This window comes from Cricetulus griseus, chromosome 6, assembly GCF_003668045.3.
Source record: "Cricetulus griseus strain 17A/GY chromosome 6, alternate assembly CriGri-PICRH-1.0, whole genome shotgun sequence".
NCBI lineage: Eukaryota > Metazoa > Chordata > Mammalia > Rodentia > Cricetidae > Cricetulus > Cricetulus griseus.
The window spans coordinates 100,237,771-100,257,724 of record NC_048599.1 but is presented as its reverse complement, the minus strand read 5'-3'; the positions used below and the strand labels follow the sequence as shown (position 1 = coordinate 100,257,724).

Genomic DNA, 19,954 nt, shown 5'->3' with positions numbered 1-19,954 from the left:
ATTATAGGAATGTACCACAGCACCTGGTGAGTGAGCCCAGTTCTTTGTGTGTGCTAGGCAAGCATTCTGTAACAGGCACTTTCCAAGCTTCACAGAACCCTTTTTGAGTCCTTATTTGAATCTGTTAGTCTTTAATCTTTGTATATGCATTTTCTTGCTTTAAATTCTAAATTGCCTTACCACTATGCTACACAATGCCGTCTACCCATGTGTTAGGTTTATGAAAATGATAATATGACTCCCTTTTAACTAAAAACACTTTCTGCATGAACTGATCTCTCAAACTGTTGAGTTACTGGGAGAATTTTTTAAGAAAAAAAGAGTTTTAATTTTAATTGTGCTTGTCTATGTTGGTATATGCCTGTGAGTGCAGGTGCCTTTGGAAGCCAGAAGAGGTCATTGGATTCCCTAGAACTGGCATTACTGCTGCCTAGTACAGGTGCTGGGATCTGAATGTGGGTCCTCTACAAGAGCTCTTAACCACTGAACCATCTCTCCAACCCTGGAAGAATGATTTGAAACTCCTGTTTTGGGGAGTCACTCCTTACTACATTTGTTGTAAAGTCGTTAAACATCCTCTCTTCACCTGAACTTTGGGGACATTATTTAATCGTCTTGTGATTATTAGCTGGGATTTGTTGTTGCTTTCTTTTTATAGCTTGCAGGTTGAATTAATGTTGAATTTAATACCGAATACAACATTCCTTAAATTCCCATTTTGATAGTCATATCATATTTTAACTCTAATTATCTTAAAACCCTATTTAATTATATTTGCCAGACAGACGATGGGTTTTAAAATTAGTGTATTTCTTGGTATTACTGAGGTCATCAGTCTGGTGTGTATATTAGATTAGCAAATTTATTTCTTCTTTGTATGTTCTGCAGTAATTTTTGATTAAGATCTGCCAAGTGCTTGTTTGAGCATTTTGTTGCTAGTATTTGCATTTATACCTTTGGCAGAAAGTCATCTGAATTTGGATATAGACTGCACTTGTGTCTTACTCCTTTTCTGTAACACTGTAAGTAGTGTTGCTGGGCTGAAGAAATGACATCTATGAGCTTTTGGAATATAGTCGCCTAAGGATAAACTGAGTTTGACTTCATTAGTGCACAAATGATAGGTTTGTGTAGAGTTATTATAGCATTAATCAATTTGATGGATTGGAAAAATGACAGAATTGAATCGGCATGTAATATTAGTGCCTATTATTCTACAAATTATGTCTTCACCTATGTTCATGTGCCAGAGGAGTCATGTTGTGCATTAGATATGCAGAATTTAAGAAAAGAGACCAACAACAGAGGGCACCTCTTTTCATGGCCTGTCTCTTGTCCTCTTAGATTAGATCAAGAAATGGACCTTGGAATCTAGACTTTTTTATTAGGTCACCACTTTGATAGTGTGAAGCAACCCTGAATGAATGGGATGGAAGAATCATCTGCCACCAGAATGACTTATCACTTAAGTTGACATTGAAGACACTGCAAGTAACATGCAAATTTTCTGAGAGACCTAATGATATACTACATATATGGATTTATTTGCTACCAGTCATTTCAGTAGTATTATAATAGACTGCTAGTAATGAATATTGATATTTGTGATTATATTTATTGATAAGGCTTAAGGGTAGCTTAAATACAATTAAAATAATGTTGAGCAAATATTTATATTTGGTGTTGTTAGTTCTATCATATATTGGTAACAATTTATGCATCATTTTATGGCTTTTAAAAAATTAATAGTTGGCTTTTTAATTTAATTTTTAAAAGCTAAAAAAGTTTTGTTTTTATCGAGACAGTGTGTGTATGTTGCCTCTGCTAACGTACTTATGATACCCCTTGCCACAGCCTCACAGGTACTGTAATTATAGGGTATGCTATCTGCCTTGTGCATGCTCTTTTTAATTTTGTTTTGTCTTCCTCAACATAAATACATGCAGGAGTAGAGAAAGGTCCATTTTAAGTTTAAGAATACTCAGTTGCATAAAAATACTCATCTTTATTTATCCCCTAAAGACTGAAGCTTAGAGGTGTCTTTTTTTGCTTTTGGTAGAGGAAGACAATAATTAGGGAATAATCAGGGTACTGACTAGGGCAAAATAGAAAGTTGGTAAAGGACTGACTAGCTTTTCAGTAGCATCAATTGGGATATGCACTTAGAGGCCTCTGATTTATTTCTAGTTCTTTATTATATTTACAAAATAGTAATATAAATGTTTATAAAAATAATAAAAGGAAATTTTCCTGAATATTGTTAAAATAGCAATTCTATTTTGAATTTGAGATTTCTTTTATTATGTAGATGAGTGTTTTGCCTCTGGTTATTTCTGTGCACACTGTGTGTGCCTGGTATCTACAGATGTCAGAAGAGGACATCAGCTCTCTTGGAACTGGAGTTGCAAGCCATGGTGGTGAACAACCACATGGGTACTGGGAACCGAACCCAGGTCCTATGCAAGAATAACAAGAGCTCTAACTACCGAACCATCTCTTTCAGCTCCCAGTAATTCTAATTTTTTAAAATGTTAAAGTAGATCACTAAGAATGTCTTTGTTTTACTATGAAAAAATGAAATAGTTTTTTAATCTTAGTAAAAAGATGCATCTCAGTTTTATTTAGTGTGTGTGCGTTTGTATGTGCATGCACATACATGCCATTGCATGTTCGGATAGATCAGAAAAAACCCATGGGAGTTGATTTTCTCCTTATACAATGTGTGTCCTTGTGATTGAATTTAGGTCAGCTTTTACCTATTGAATCATATAGTAATTTCTTTTCTTAGAACCAATTAATTTCTCCAAAAGCAGGCAGTAGTTTTTGTACACATGGTAGCCAGTGGTTGACATCAGTTACTTCCTACCTTACTTTGAGACAGGGTCTCTCACTGATCGTGGAGCTTGTTGATTTGGCTCACTGGCCAGCCAGCAAGCCCTGGGGATATCCAGTCTCCCTTCCAACTTTGTGGTTCCAAGCATGTTGTGGAGCACCAGGCTTTTTCAATGGTTGCCGAGTGGGTGTCAAACTGAGTCAGGCCTTTATGTTTGAGTGGCAAATATTTTACCATCTGAGCTATTTCTCTAGCTGCCAAAGTAGATTGGAATTTTTACAAGTATATTAGTTTGAAATGGTAATTAAACTTGATAAATTCAAATTTACTGTCTTGGCATGTATTACTAGAATTGCTGTGATTTGTTGGGAGCAGTTGAGAATCCAGGATTTTAACAAAAAACTTCAGAACTACAGAAAAACTTTTGTATCTAAGAATTTATCTGTAGGAAGTGAGAGATACAATATTGACCTCACAGTATGAGAGGGTAGGAAATAATGTATGACATAAGACAAATACAAACTTTTTTTTTTTTTTTTTTTGAGACAGGGTTTCTCTGTGTAGCTTGGAACCTGTCCTGGAACTTCCTCTGTAGACCAGGCTGGCTTTGAACTCACAGAGATCCACCTGCTTCTGCCTCCTGGTGCTGGGATTAAAGGTGTGCACCATCACTGGGCCAAATACAAAATAAATTTCATTTTAGATTCCAACCTTAGTTCTCCCTGCCACCCTCCCACCATGATGTTTGATTGGGGTTTTGGCAGTGAAGAAATATTGCAGGGAAACAATTTGAACAAATTCATAAAAGTAAGAGTCTTTAAGTGTTTAGGGAAAATTCGACATACTCTAGTTAGAAGGATCTTGGTGTTAAATGGGCAGGTAGACAAAGACCTTTATTCTCTACTGATTCATGTATGTTCCTCCCTCAGCCTTTTCTTGGTTAAAAAGCTGAGTTTTTTTACTGTGAAAGAGAAGGAGGACTCTTTCTTGTTCAGGAGCACATGGATATCTGGGTTCTATAGTGAAATTTGAAATAAGCAGTTAATTATAATGACATTCTGCCATGTGGGGTTAGAGTGTATATCTTGTACTGTGCAAGACAGTCCTTTGACGTACAGAAGAAAATATCTGTAAATTAGCTGTGCATTTCTTACCCAGATATAAACCCCAAAACTTAAAATATCTATTTGATATTTTATATTAACTACATAGTTTTCATCAGTGTCTTTGTTGTGTGATAAATTCCTGTGAAAAAACAAAGCTGAAAGGATTATTTATGGTTTCAGAGGTTTTTATTCCTGATGGGCTGGCCCCATTGTTTTGGAACTTGGAGAATGCAGGACAGAGTGAGCTACTCACTTGCTGGTGGCCAGGTAGTGGAGTAACATTGGATTGGGTCAGGAAGGATAGGCTTTCAATGACATAACCTCAGTGATGTACTTCCTCTAGCCAGGCCCTACTTCCTAAAGTTTGTAAGATTTCCTAGAATAGCTTCATCTGGCCACCAAGCCTTTTAACACATGAGCTTGTGGGGGACATTTCATGTTCAAATCATAACAATCAGATATTAATGTTTGTGGTACAATATTGTTTTAAGGTGTGTGACTTTTGTTTATGCTGCATTCATTTAACTCTGTGAAGCTGTGATTCTTTGCCTGTCTAACACACCTGATGGTTTAATAAAGAGCTGAATGGCCAGCCAATAGCAAGGCAGGAGCAAGGATAGGCAGGGCAGGCAGAAAGTATAAATAGAAGGAGAAATGAGGATGGAGAGAGGAGCAGCAGGAGAACAAGGAAAGGAGGACGTCAAGGGCTAGCCACCCAGCTAGCCAAGGGGTAAGAAGAAAAATAAGAAATACAGAAGTAAGAATATAAAAGCCCAGAGGGAAAAGGTAGATGGGTTAATTAAGTTAAGAAAAGCTGGCTAGCAACAAACCCAGCCAAGGCTGGATATTCATAACTAATAAATAGGACTCCATGTGTGATTTATTTGGGATCTGGGTGGTGGGCCCCTCAAAAAGAATAAAATAGTAAAAAAATCACACAACAAATGTTATACTTCTAAAGCCTCATAGTCAAGACCCAAGCTCTACCATGTTCTCTCACTGTTAACCCAGAGGTCATCATTTTAATATCTCATATTCCCTGTAGTTCACAGTATTCAGCATGTAGGGCCAAATAGATTAGCAATCATGGTTGATTCCTTTAGTATATATCAGACACATGAAAAGTTTACACTAAGAGTGAAAGTAGGTAGAGTTTAAAAAAGTAAGTTGAAATAGGAAATCCAACCATTTTCAGATAACTGCCTAATATTTTTAGACTTGTATGGTCTTGAAGTTCTCTGGGTATTTTTTTAAAATGTTTTTCTACATGGTATAGTTTCCTTATCCTCCCTGCATCACTGTTAGCATAAAATGATACAGAGTAATAATAAAAGAAGTGATAATAATAAAACCTAACATTATCCAGCCAGCATTTCCTGTGTGCTAGGTTCTAAGGATGACCTGAATATTTTCTGCTAGGAGACATAGCTAAACATTCAGATTGTAAAATTATCAGCTGTAATAAGTAGTGTAAAGGGTGTCTGTGTAAGGGCGCATTTGAGCAATTTAGGGAGATCAATAAAGACTTCTTTGGGTAAGCTCATCTTCAACATTGTAGGGCAAGGTGTAAAATGAATATCTGAGGCTCTTGCTCACAGACTCAGAGACTCCAGACTGGAACAGCAGAACACTTGAACAGGTCCTTCCTGAGTGCTGGCTCTGTTAAGCTGCATAGGTTAGATGTCCACAAACCAGACTCTGCCTAAGCAAGTGATGTTTGAGCTGAGATGTGATGACACAAGAGGAAGGGAAGACCATTTTAAAGAGAGGAAACAGCCCAGAAGAGTTTGGTGTATTCAGAAACTGGATGAAGGTCGTTAAGGATGGAATGCAGGGTGGGAAGCACTCAGGTGTGTGATAGGTAGAAAGAGGCCAAGAAGGATCTGGGACATCATGTTGAGGGTTTGGGTCTTCATGCAAAGAACCACATGTAACTCTTGGTATGGTTTAGGCATAAGTAACTTGCACTTTGACAGTACTGAACAACCCTTTCTCCCAACTTGCATTTTTTCATCAACCCCCTTTTAAGAAACTTATTTTAGTTTTACCTTTTCTAGTTATTCTGAGGCTGCTCCTTCTCTATGGATGTTTAAAATGGCCTTTCATACTAGGGAGTAGTTTAGTAATAGAAGTTGAAAGTACATATGGGTAAGTGATATGAAATATTATTTACTATTGGAAGTAATTTTATGGTCTAAAACATTTCAAGTCAACTGAAGAACACTTAGTTAAAAACTGAAAAGTGTTTTGTTTTAAAAATAATTTAAAAATGCTACAGGTATTTGTTGTGGAATAATCCTTTTGTACACTAAAGATTTGTCACTCAAATTGGTTTAATAAAAAGCAAACTGGTCAGTAGCCAGGCTGGAAGTATAGGTAGGACAACCAAACTAAGAATGCTGGGAAGAAGGAGGGTGGGAAGAGGAGCCACCAGCAGATGCAGAGGAAGCAGGACATGTAGAAAATGAGGTAACAAGCCATGAGCCCCGTGGCAGAGGGTAAATAAGAAATATGGGCTAATTTAAAATGTAAGAGTTAGCTAGTGACAAGCCTGAGCTATTGGGTGAGCATTTATAATTAAGATTCTGTGTTGGTTATTTGGGAACTGGTGGGTGGGAAAGAAAAGCCTGCGTACAGGTATTATAAGTCTCTAATGTCATCACTATGCTTTAAAAATGTCCGTCTCCCTTTATTTGATACATATCAGGGCAAGTAGTGGAGTGGGTATTGACTTGCTTGACATTGGGAAAGAGAAAAGTGGAGAAAGAGTTGTTGTTTTTTTTTTTTCCCCCGGACTGCCTCTGTAATCAGGTATTCACAATAAAAGGCTTTAAATCATGTTACTGGAAGCAAGAAGTAGTCTTTGTATTTAGCCATGTGTGGGTGATAATTGTCATGTTTCTTGGTTTTACTTAGACCAGTGGTTTTCAACCTTCCTAATGCTGAGATCCTTTAATACAGCTAATCATATTGTGATGACCCCCAACCCTAAAATTATTTTGTTGTTACTTCATAACTGTAATTTTGCTACTGTTAGGAATCATAATATAAATATCTGATATGTTCAATCCCAAAGGAGTTGCAACCCACAGGATGAGAACTACTGACTTAGATAGACTGGCACCTCCATGGATTGTTGATAGATATAGCAACATGCCACCCAACATGGGATTTTTGCTTTTGGCACACTTACAGAATAGCAGTAGTGATTTCATTTCCTATATTATAATTATTTAAACTAGGTCACGTTCGTTCACTGTGCTGAAAAAAGCAGTGGTATTTGTATGCTCAGGTGTAGCAGGTCATTTTCTGCATACAGTTTCTTATCTGTCAATCCATGATGCTGGAGTTCACAGGTGCAAAAATTAAATTGCTACATAAGTTACATCAATCTACTTGCCTTCTTTTTTTAAACTGATATGTTCTATTTGTGAAGAAAGTATCAAATATTTGGTAGAGTTTCTTCCTGGGAAGTTATTTTCAATAACTTATGAGTTGAAATATATTTTATATATTGGACCAAAGAAAACATTTACCCCCTCTACCTTAGTTTCCAGTTGTAGTTCTTTCATACCAGAGCTTTTGGTATTTATAGGCAACTTACTTTGCAGTCAAACTTGCAAAGTTTCTATTGCTTTTCTATACTCTATTAGCTTAGATATAGAGAATCCATCATAGTGGAGGTGATGAATTAAGTGTGTGTGTGTGGTGTGTGTGTGTGTGTGTGTGTGTGTGTGTGTGTGTGTGTGTGTGTGTGTGTTGGTTGAGTTTGAACCCAGTGTGCAGTCTCTCTCTAGTATAGAGACAAATAGCTAAACAAAAATTAAAATTGCCAAAATATTTTAGAACACCCACTACAGCAATATTAAGTTGCCTTTTCCATGTTTAAAGAATGAAGGTTTTAATTAAATGCTCATTTTCTTTTTTTTTTTACTTAAAATAAGCAACAACTGTATGCAAGACATAGTACATTGTGGCTCACACAGAGGTGTAGGACACGTCTGTTCTCTCAGGAAATGAGTTTTAATATTTATCTTTTGGAAATTTTATGTTATTTCTGTGCTTTATTGCTTTAGCCATATTTATGTAGTACATAAAATTAAATATTTGATGATTACATGTCTTGTAATGAACGAGTCTCATTGTGTTATTTAGAGAAGTAAATGGTACAGATGTGTTGACCATAAAATTTATCCTAAAAAGTTACTTTTGAGTAATTTGCAAATGGCAGCTTATTTTTGTTGCCTTGGCTTTTAAGAGTTGTATTATGCAGGGTAATTGGGTTCTTATTGAAATTTTACTTTGTTAAAATGTTTACAGTAAAATATAAATATTTAGTCTCACCACCCTTTTTTCCCTTTTTTAAAAAAATTTAGAGGCAATTATTTTATGTATTAATCCCCTTGTTCCCTCTCCTTCCCACCATTGAGTGTCTCCTACCAACCTCCCCAACCCACCCTCACCACCATTTTTGAGACAATTTCTCTGTATAGCCCTGGCTATTCTGCCTCCCAAATGCTGGAATGAAAGGCGTATGCCACCACCACCCACCATCACTACCCTTTTTGGTTTGTGTGTTGAAGTCCAGTAGCCTTCACATATATGCATAATATTGTAACTAACAGTAGAGAAAACTATTCATGGTCCATCATTTGCTTAATAATTTCCTAGTATTATCACTGTCAACCTAATTTTATGTATACTAATTAGGTAAAATTTGCAACTTTTGATACTATGTTTTTATTTTCATTCTAAAGTATAAGAACAAATTTAAGTCGTTTGTTTCTTTTACCTAATACCTCTTAAATGATTAATCTTAAAAATGCATTACATATGTAAATTAAAAAATCAACTATAATTATATATTAAAATGATTTGTTGCTGTTTCAGAGACTGGATTAGCATAAACAGTTAGAAAACTATCAGTTATTAACTACCACAGCCCACTTTCTTGCTAAGAAAAATCATAGTTGCTGTATTACAATGTGTTATTTTGATGTTTTATGTCATTTACAGAGAATAATTTAGTAAATGAGATCCTGTATATTCTCTTAATGCAACTGTTGCTTCTTTTTATTTTATTATTATTTTTAGGTTTTGTTTTCTTTGATACATCTGGTGTGCAGTTTCCCATCCCTCCACTCCTCTTATTGTCCCCTCCATCCCACCTTCGCCCTCCCCCAGATCCACTCCTGTTTTTGCTTCTTCTTCTGCCTTATTTTCCCCTCAGAGACAGGGTTTCTCTATGTAGTCCTGGGTGTCCTGGAACTGGCTCTGTAGACCAAGTTGTCCTTGAATTTACAGATTTTCCTGCCTATGCCTTCCGAGTGCTGGAATTAAAGGGTTGTGCCTGGCAAAAATTGTTTTGCTTCTGAAGCATACTTGATCAGACACTATTTAGAATGGAGCACTTTTTCCTTAGCAAGGATAGATTCTTATATTCTCCTTGTGGCTGGTGTCTTGTGTAGGTGGGAGAGTAAGGGTCAAGGTTAAGCTTACTGTCTGACTTAAAATTAGTTTTACTGACTTTGTTTCACATTGTAATGCTTAATGCTTATCATGCACTAACGCTTATTTTGTAGGGTGGCAGTCCAGGGTCAAGGCAGTGGAGCCTTTTGTGTTCATAGGAATTCCTATGTTTTAAAATACTACTTTTAAAAAAGGAAAGGTGGCCGGTCAGGTTGTTAACAGATGTGTTTAGGTCTTTCATTTAGTGTGAGAAAGTTTACTTTTTGAAAAGCTTATGGTAAAATGTTCTCAACATTATTTTACTGTCTTTTTTGTACTAACTAAAATACCAGTATTTTTGTATGTGAACAATATTTTGCATATAGCTAATTTAAGGAAGCTAACTTTATTTTCTAATTGGGCAAAATATCCCCTTTTTTTTCTATGAAAACCACACAATAAAGAAAACATTTAAAATAGTGTAGCCTTCTTATGCAGCTGATCGTACAGTCTAAGTTAGTGTGATTCATTGCTGTAGTTAAGTGTTACCTAAGAGTAGATTTTAAATGCTTGCCAATGTACATACGAATGGATTTGGCTGAGTACTGATATGCTTTTGCCCCTTGTTCCTAATTATCCTTGCCTTGTTTCTGCAGCCACAGAACCTTGGCCTGAAAATGCGACCTTATATCAGCAACTAAGAGGTAGGTTCTTATTCACAATTAAAAATGGCTTTGTATTAAAGTATACTTATAGCTAACAACAAACTCCCAAGCTAAACTGAACCAGCTGGCCAACCAAATAAACAAATGCAACCCACAGATGTGCTAATTTCCTGCAACGAGAATGTAAAACACAAAGAAGGGATTCCCTTGTATAATTTGTCTACAAGGTTTTGCTTAAACTTCTATCTGTTAGGTAAACCAACTATTCATAGCCTATAAGGTCCTTAGTTTATTATTGACTCATTATATTGGTTGCCGTAGGCAGTGTAAAATGATGTGGTTGCAGGAGCACTTGGCAGATTTACTGCACCAATAGCTGAGACAGCAGATTTTTGAAGTCCTGTGGTAAAGTGGGCTCTCAGTAAAAAGGAACTGTTAAAATGTATAGGCTAGGATGGTTCAGGCTCCCTTTAGCAGCTCTTCATATATCATCAGATCACATTATGGACCCCATTTGGGGCTCAGCAGCCTGCTACAGTTGTCAGAAGACTGCAAAGTAATGAAGACTAATAGGCAGCAGCCCCGTCTTCTAAGCATGGAATTTTTATTGCAGCGAACTTGTCATCTTTCTTTTGTGTGACAGACCTAGACACACTGCAATATTAACTGTAAGCTGGTTTATGTGGTTGTGAATACTTTTACTTTAAACTAGAGAGATTTGAAGATACTGTTTTACTTCATTTTAATGAAAAGAAAAAATATTTCTTAAAACTGTAAAAGTGAATGTGTTTTTAAATAAGTAAATTTAATTGCTGATTAAATGAGATAAATGATCAAATAGTTTTAGAACTATCCTATTTTATCATTATTTATACATGGTAATTTATTTGAAACTATTACATAACAGCATTGATATAAAGGTTCATAATTGCTTTAGTGTAGGATATCTCTTTTAAAAATAGAAATAGCTTCTGAAAATATTTTAAATATATTTTGCTTATTTAGCAGTTAAACTTCGGACTCAGACCTTTCTTTATGTTTCCACAGGGGAGCAAATTTTGCTTTCTGACAATGCAGCATCTCTTGCTGTGCAGGTAAATATGTAAATAATGTAATTTTGTCCTTTGTGCTAGGGGGTGTATGTCATTTTGAGTGGCAGTACACCTCCTACTGAAAATCTGATGCTGTATATTTAGAGTTTTTCTGTGTGATTTAACTATTCTCAGTATAATCTTACTCTTCTGTGAAGTATAATTTTATACAGTATTTTCAATTGTCAGTATGTAAAATAAACTTCATTATCCATTTCTTTAAGCAAAATTATTTCTAGGTAGTAGGCATTGTATCTTAGCAGTTTTGTTTTTGGTTATATATAGTATTTTATTTGGGGTGATAATTTCACTTACAGACTCAAAATTATTTTCTAGCTTATTGCAAAGAGTTATTCACTACATATTTTTAATCATCATTCTACTTATTATATATATGCTAACCTTAATTCTGTCTGTCTGTCTTGAAGCAGATAGATTCTTTCTAACTACTCATCATATATTTATTGATTACATGTATATTTATTATTCCCAGACCACTTATTGAATGCAATTGCTTTTTAAATTTTATGTTACAGCTGTGTAATCAAAAAAAAAAAAAAGATGTTTGGCAGTACAAACTTAAAATTGCACTATAGAGTACATGGAGAATTGTTTACTTGAAGAAAGTTAATGTTTCTGAAGTTGTAAAATTATATAAACATTTTACATATTTAGCTGCTAAGGTGCTTAGTTTATGTAGTTTGAATCACAAAGAAGATTGTGCATCATGTAAAAGGAATCTGGAGCTATGTGACATTTATTGGAGGTGAGACTGTAGGCTCCTGGAGGACAAAGAGAAAGGGGAGGAGAGTAAGTATTTATCAAGCTTTTGTCATGTTGGAAGCATAATGCTAAGCATTTAATTTTAGGTCATCTCATTTATATTTTTTATTTAATTTGATAACCTCTGGGTTTAATACCAGTGTCTAGTACTGTCATTCACTATGGCAGTAGATAGTATGGCATTCATCTTTGTTGTAAGGCAGAGAAGGAAAGAAGAAAAGGGAAGAAATGTGCTTGGACATTAATTTACTAGTTGGTGGATCTATTTTTTTTATATTTGTTTTGTATCTTTTACCAAAAGTATAAATTATATTTTTTCCTTTGTCGTTAGATTCCATTTAATTAATCTTTATTTTTTTATCATTTGGTAAATAAATTTTCAGTTATGTGTAATAAATATAGCCTTTATACAGCTTTTATTAATCCCTTTAGTGAGATAAATGGAATTTAACGTTTTATACACACACACCCACACACCCACACACCCACCACCCACCCACCCAGAGAGAGAGAGACTGAGACACACACACACACACACACACACACACACACACACACACACACACACACACACACACACACACACACACACACACACACACACACAGAGAGACAGAGTTGCCTGGAATAAAGAATGCACTTAGTAGATGTATATTATATAAATGGTTTGTTAGTATGGTGAAGCAATCTTGCCTGATAAATGATGGTGCAAATAAATTATTTGCTGTGTGTAAAATAATATTTTCAATCTTTGTGTCTTTGAAAAGGTAGCTTCAGGGCATGGTGAATATTTTAGTTGAAGCATTGTTTCTTGACCCCTTTTAATTGCCATTTGGGGGGTAGCTCTTCAAGGATTTAACAAAGCTAATTAACATATTCTCAGAAAAATCTTCTAGTGCATGCAATAAAAGAAAAATGTACCAGCCTGTTTTGTGTGTGATTTCAGCAGGTTTACTCCTTAACTGAAGTCACCTAAGGGTCCCTTACAAAGAGTCCTTAAAATGAAATCTATTCTAGGGAGTACTGCAGTAATTAATTTTGAACAAATAGGAAAGATTTTTTTTTTTTTTTTTTTGAGTAGGAATAGACTACTAATGATTTCAGCTAGGGAGAGTTTGGCTCCTTGAAGACATGATAGAGGTTTAGGCATGTGGGTTGTCAGAACTGTTGGAGGAATGCCATTGGATATCCCCATTAGTAGACACCAAGGGTGCTGCTCACTCACTATTCCACAGTGTATAGGTCAGCTTTCTACAGTGAGCTCTTCACTTCCAAATATAAATAGTGTCAAGTTTGAAAGGCCAAAGGCTAGATGGTTTAATCAGTTTTTGTACAAAGCAAAATATGAGAATATTACTGTTTTAAAAATTGATATTTACGTTTTTCTTGGAAGGGAAAATTAAAAAGACCTAACTTGGTATATATTATTGATGTTATGGCTCCTATTAATTTGTTTTCTCACCATAGTTTCTCAAATTATAGTTGCAACTGAAAATAACTCCAAAAAGGCACTTTTAAAATAATTGAATTTTGCTTAACCATTTCAATTTTTTATCCTACATATGTCACTTAGATGATAAATTAACCAGCATATATTAAAAACTCTTGGTTTTCTTCAATATTCTTTGACTTGACAGCTGATAGTAGCCATGACTATAAATGTGACTTTGTCACATATCTGATATAAACTTTATGGAGTAATTTTCTTCTGTATAGAGGAACAGCATCTGTTTAGAAGAACCAGCTAAGGGTTTGCTGTATAAAATTGATCAAAACAACATGACAAGTATCTATAAACTGTATATTTTCTAGAAGATAACAGATATAAAACATTGGACATTTTAATAGTCCACCAATTATGTCATCAGGAAATTCAGATTTTACTATCACACAGGCAGGTGTTTATTATATTCTGGAAGCTAAAGTGCTTGGCTATTTTTAATGAAAGGCCTTTATGACTCCAGTTTAAAAGAAAACAGTTTTCCTCCTGGTGATCATTTCCCCTGTGATTTGCTTTCTTTGTGTCATCTATCTGCAAGTGTAGGCTTACCTGAGTGCTGCTTGGCCATAATGTGATCTTGATTGCTGACTGTAGTGAAAAGTTAGTCTGATATATTTTCATGAGCTCAGTGTTTGTATAACATTGTATACACACATGAATAGAGACATTTCTCATTGTAAAGTACTACTTTGAGGAACTTGGGCTTATATTGATTGGTAAAACAAACCTGATAATTCTGTTACTATTTTCTCTTACACTCCAAACTTAGACCAAGTAAGTATCCAGTAGACAATATGGTGCTAGCCACTAAGTAATTCAAAATTTCTAGTAATCTCATTTAAAAAAAAAGGTAGTTAATTTTAGTAATGTTTTATTTAGCCTATTATATCAAAATATTTTTATAATCAATACAAAATTTATTTTACTTTTTCAAATGAAATTTAAAGTCTGATGTGTACACTTAGAGTTCATCTGTTTGTGCTAGTCATGTTTCATATGTTTCATATGCTCAATAGCCATATGTAACTGTTGGCTCTTGTATTGGACAGTGCTAGTTTAAAAATACAACATGAACAAATACATATGAATTCTTAAGCTTTTTATAAAAAATGCTTTTAAAAAACTTAAGAAATTTTGGGTGTGTACTGTATTCCTTTAATCTCAGTACTCAGGAGGTAGAGGTAGGCATGTCTTGTTTAAGGACAGCCTGGTTTATATAATGAGTTCCAACATTGCCAGGGCGATATAGAGAGAACCTGTCTCAACAACAGCATTAAAGAAGTTATGTCTATACTCCTTAAGTCAGAATATGTTTAATTATATAGCAAATTCCACAGAGAGAAATGGACAGTTTATCTCTGTTCCAAGGACAGTAAACCTTCAGAATTCTGTTTCAACTTTCTCTGTAAAATAGACATAAAGTAGATACTGACCGATTGGCTAGTGGGAATCGAATGTATTAACATATTTAAAACACTTAGAAAGATATTTGCAGTATTGTAAATATGCAGTGGAAGTTGATTGTTTCCTTCTGTCCTGATTCTTGGCAGAAATACATTCAATCAATTTCAACAAGGTAAGTAGAAACTTTCAGGCTTGATAATGCCCAAAGAACACTACTGGGAATAAATATTATATATAAGGTTTTAAGGGGAACATTTATATTGACATGAACATTAATGATATTATAGGCACATTTACAGGATTCTGTTAATTCTTTAGGAATTTCATATGTGAATTTTGATATTTACCCTGTTACTCCTTCCCACCTCTTCCAGATCCAATTCCCATTCTCACCCTTTCCCAACCTTGTAGCCTTTTTTTCTTTTTATTACCCACCAAGTCCAGTGTCTGCTGCATATACACTTTGTGTAACCATGTTTTCATGCTATACATAAAAATGATAATGCGTAAACCTAATGTTATCTAAGAATATTAAGACTTGTTTTAAAATTTAATATTAAATATATATTAAATGTAACCAATTTGACTGAGAGCTTTTATATAGAGTATTATGATCAATCCTTACTACAACACAACACAGGGAGCTACTATAACTCTAATTTTTAAAATGTGGGGCTAGAGAGATGTCTTCATGGTTAAGAGCAGTGGCTGCTCTTCCAGAGGACCCTGGTTCAGTTCCCAGCATCCACATGGCAGCACACAATTGTTTGTAACTCCAGTTCCAGGCAACACATGGTGCAAAGACATACATGCAAAACACCCACACACATGAAAAAAAAAATAAAAATCAAGATGTGGTACATAAATAAAATCCTAATATTTTGGATACTGAGGCAGAAGGTTCACAAATTTAAATCCAGCTGTGGCTAGATGAGTTTTAGGCCAGCATAGGCTATATATTGAGAGCACAGTCTTTAAACAACCAACAACAAAGCCTGAAAACACAAAACAAAAAGTAGAAATCTTTTAAGTCCAGAGCTGATCTTTTAAAGACACAGAGCCCACTAATTATGGAGGAAAACAGAAAGCAATAGTATTGGATGAGTCCTGTGTATGGGTGACACTGCTGAGCACCTTATTTTTATTAGCTTAATCCTTAATATGAGGCTAGTGCTGTGTGAATTACATGCCAGAACAACCTTCTCCCATGGAAATACTGTGGAATTGGCATTATTACAATTCTTTATTCCCCACAGAAGAGAATGGCGAGGCAGAGGGGTTCAATTGTTGGCATAATAATACATGACTTTTTTTTTTTCCTGAGACAGGGTTTCCCCCAGTAGCCCTAGCTGTTCCTGGACCTCACTCTGTAGACCAGGCTGGCCTCAAACTCATAGAGATCTACCTGCCTTTGCCTCCTGAGTGCTGGGATTAAAGGTGTGTGCTACCACTGCCCCGATAAGTGAAATTTTAATCATATATTATTTCTGACATTTCTTGGTATATTACAATTTACATTAAGATATAAAAGAAATGTCTCAGTTTTTGGAATTTGGAAATGTAGTAAAGGCATTATTAGGCTTGTTAGGTAGTAAAAAAGAAATTCTTTTGAAAAATATTAAAGCTATTTTAATAGAATATGTTGAGCAGAGAATTAATACCTGTTTTAACTAAAGATTTATACACTTTTTTGTGAATGTCATATATATAATAAGATATTACCTTCTGTTGGGGTTTAGAATTAATTTCATTTAATATATATGAAGCCAATTTAAACAACCCAGCTTTCCTTTTATATGTGTCTGAATATAGAGTCTATAAAAGTTTGAATTGTTTTTTAGTGTCACAAACTGATGAAAAAGTAACCTTTGTAACATTAAGAATGACATTTAAGCTCAAATTAAAAAGAATGTCTTCCATTTAATCTTATTTTCCTTAGTTTTTGAGTAAATAACTAAAAATGAAAAAAGATAAAAGCTGTTTTTTCTGTTGACTATATTGTCAAAAAATTCAACATTTATGGGTATCATTAATGCTTTGAACAGTAACATGTCAGATGGGCAGATATTTACTTAAGCTGACCTTGCTTTTGCCTTTTAGCAAATGAACGTTAGTAGGTGGAGGTGTTTATTAGTGGGTAAATGGTCATATTCTAATGTAATCTTTGGAGGTGAGCAGTGAGGAGTACCTTTTTTCCTTTGGATCACAAGTCAGTTGTATTGGAGAATTATGAAAATAGCTCCTTGTCAAGTCATTTAGATAAATGGCCAGAGTAGACAGCTTGCTTGCAGAATTTTAGGTAAAATAATCTTGAGTATTTGAGTTGCATATATTTTTGTTTTATACAAGTTGTTATATGCAGTATGAAATACCAGCTTAAACATGATATGAATACTGGTAGGATTCTGTCAGTTGATATATTTTAATCGAGAATGAATAAAGTATTATTTTGTGGAAAATATTTAAAACTAAAGATGCTTTATAGTCTCATAAAATATGAATTTAAAGATTTTGAACTCTGTCCTCACTTTGATCATGCTTTGTAAAATGAGGTTTTTGTATTTACTTTCAGAGTTAGGAGACAGCAATAGCAACTAAGAAAAAGAGAACATAGCAGCAGCCGTCCTCAGTATTCTAAAATCAGCAAGATGAAGACTGCAGATGTTTCCTTGACATCACTGAATTTAAATTTTTTAGAATTATTATTTTATATTACATTAATTAGGTCATATAGTAAGTTACACTTAAAACACCTGGCATGAGTTACGAAGTATAAATAAAGTGTGAATACGTATAAAATGTGATGTTTCTAAAACAAAACTGAACTTAGATAGGAAGCAGAATTTAACAGTAAGACAATTTCAATATTCATATTAGTTCTTTAGCACATAAATGGTATGATGTGTAAAACATCTGAACTAGCCTTGTAGGACTTGCATTTATGAAGTATTGCATATTCAAAATAAAATAGGTGGCCGAGTTGTCATTTTTAGTAATTTGTAAAATTATACCAGTTAATATTTTCTAATACAAATATTTTATTAAAAAGCCATGTTTCTATAGGTCTCTGAGAAATTACAAGTTTAGACTATCATCACTTTTTGTTTGTGTTTTTTAAAGGTAAATCATCAAGCTGTATGTTAAAATTTGTTGCAGTTAAATAGAACAATAAAGACATGGTGGTAAGAAGAAAACATTTTTTTTTAGTAGAAAAATGCTAGCATTCTTCATTATTAGATGTACAGTATCAGCATAATCGATCTAACAGTATTATATTTGAGCTGAAAACACACTTAAAATTGAGACCATACACTATCCTGTGTGAGTGAAACATCTTTCATATAGTTCTAAGATGAAATTACCCTTGAATGAATAGCATCTTCATTTATCTTCAAACCTCTTCTGTGCTTTTAGTGAATCTACTCTTTCAACATTCCACAAGAATTACATTACACTGTTATACCAGAGTACCTCTGCAGTGTGAAATAGATTGGTTTGGAAAATGAACTTGGCTTTGCTATAAATTACATTCACAGGTACAAAGGAATTTGTTATTTTGTTTAAAATAGTCACAAATATAATTACAGCCTTAATTTATGTTAAACTACAAATAGTGCTATTACTGTAACTGTATTAGGAACTTAATATGTCTCTTTAAGAATGATACCTAACACGTCTCATTTGTAACCTTAGATACATTATTTCAATTATGGGGTCTGAAGCTGCTTGATATAAAATGAATTATTTTGTAGATAGATTTGTTCATGGTTTTTAATTTTAAAACATCTCTCTTTGGTAAGGTGGAAAATAATTCTTCAGTTGTCGCTACTGATTTTTCTTTGTGTTCTGGTGAAACAGGATAGGAATTAAAATCAGAATCATTTTCATTTTGTGCCCTGAAAGTGGCATTGCATGATTGAGAATAAACTTTATAGAATTTCTACATAAAGTATTTCAGATGGCATGAAAAGTTTTGTCCTAACGTGAATCTTGGGTGGTACAGGCTATGATCACTCATCTGGTTGGACTGAAATGGGTCATCACCTAGCTAGACATTGAGCAGCTGTGTCAGTGTGCTCTGTGTGATGGAAGAAGCTGTATTAAGCTTTCCTCAGTCTTAAATTGGATTAAAGAAAATTATTTTAAATTTTGGATTATTTTATTGGCACTTGATATGTACATTACAAGAGTATTATGTGTTTAACTCATAAGATAAATATTAATATATCTTCAAATAAAGAAGAGGAAAGGAGTTTGCTAGTGCAGATCACTGGTAAACATTCATGGTTGTGTTATAATTACTTAACGGAAATGAAGTGAGTGTATTATATGTCCCTACCATCTGTTTAGCTAATAAAAATTAGATTTTTTGTTCCTGCTATTTTTCTCAGTTGGAACTGTAACAAAACTTTACCTCTCTTCATAGAATGTAGAGAACACTTTGTTTTCCCTTTACTCCAGTCTCCAGTGCATGCTAACTGTGCTGCCAGGGTTGTGAGGTTGTTGATGAACAAGATTTATTCTTTTTCTGTTTGACTACTTTATGCTTCTTTTGCATAATTTTCCCTTAAAGTTTATTTTCATTTATATGTAACTTTAATAGGCAAAGCCTATTTCTTTTTCTATTCTGATTTTGGTTGCTTTTATAAAGAATCTAATTTTTTCCAAGCTGTCAAATGTATCTAAAGTTGAGTTAAACATTCCAGGAATAGTTTACATGGGAGTTTGTACTAAGGATGATTCTAGTCTCTGATGTAAACTGTCTTCAGTGTTCTCCTAAATGTCATTTTCATGCTTTGGTAGTGGATTTGCCCTATATAAAGCAATTTTTCTTATTGAGTTACGATTTCTGATCACTAAATAGGTAAATTGAATTTCTGTTTTTTCTAAACCAACTCCTGCTTATTGATAGGTGTAAGTATTGATTTTTTAAAAAAAACTAATTAGTAGGAGGTGGGTTTACTTTAAAGCACTGAGCTTTGGATCCATTAAAAGATGGCAATCCTTATTGTAGCTTTTCAGTGCTTTTCAGTAACTTATTTGTATACCAAGGATAGGTAGTACAGTCATGGTCTGTAGGTACTGACAGAACTTACACTCTGAAGGGAGAGGTCTTTCATCTG

At 34.3% G+C, this 19,954-nt stretch overlaps 1 protein-coding gene across 3 annotated transcripts in view; it reads left to right on the top strand.

Annotated features, from left to right (window-relative positions):
- The window catches only part of Mtx2 (metaxin 2), a 56,360-nt gene that overhangs the window by 12,452 nt on the left and 23,954 nt on the right, over positions 1-19,954 (top strand). For 2 of the 3 annotated variants that reach the window (XM_027420144.2, XM_027420142.2), the window contains exons 2-3: positions 10,044-10,091; positions 11,100-11,146. In XM_027420144.2, the coding sequence (XP_027275945.1) occupies positions 10,044-10,091; positions 11,100-11,146 (95 nt within the window). Of the gene's footprint in view, positions 1-10,043; positions 10,092-11,099; positions 11,147-17,951; positions 18,014-19,954 lie in introns of those variants that run through there. The other variant, XM_027420145.2, reaches the window with a different exon arrangement.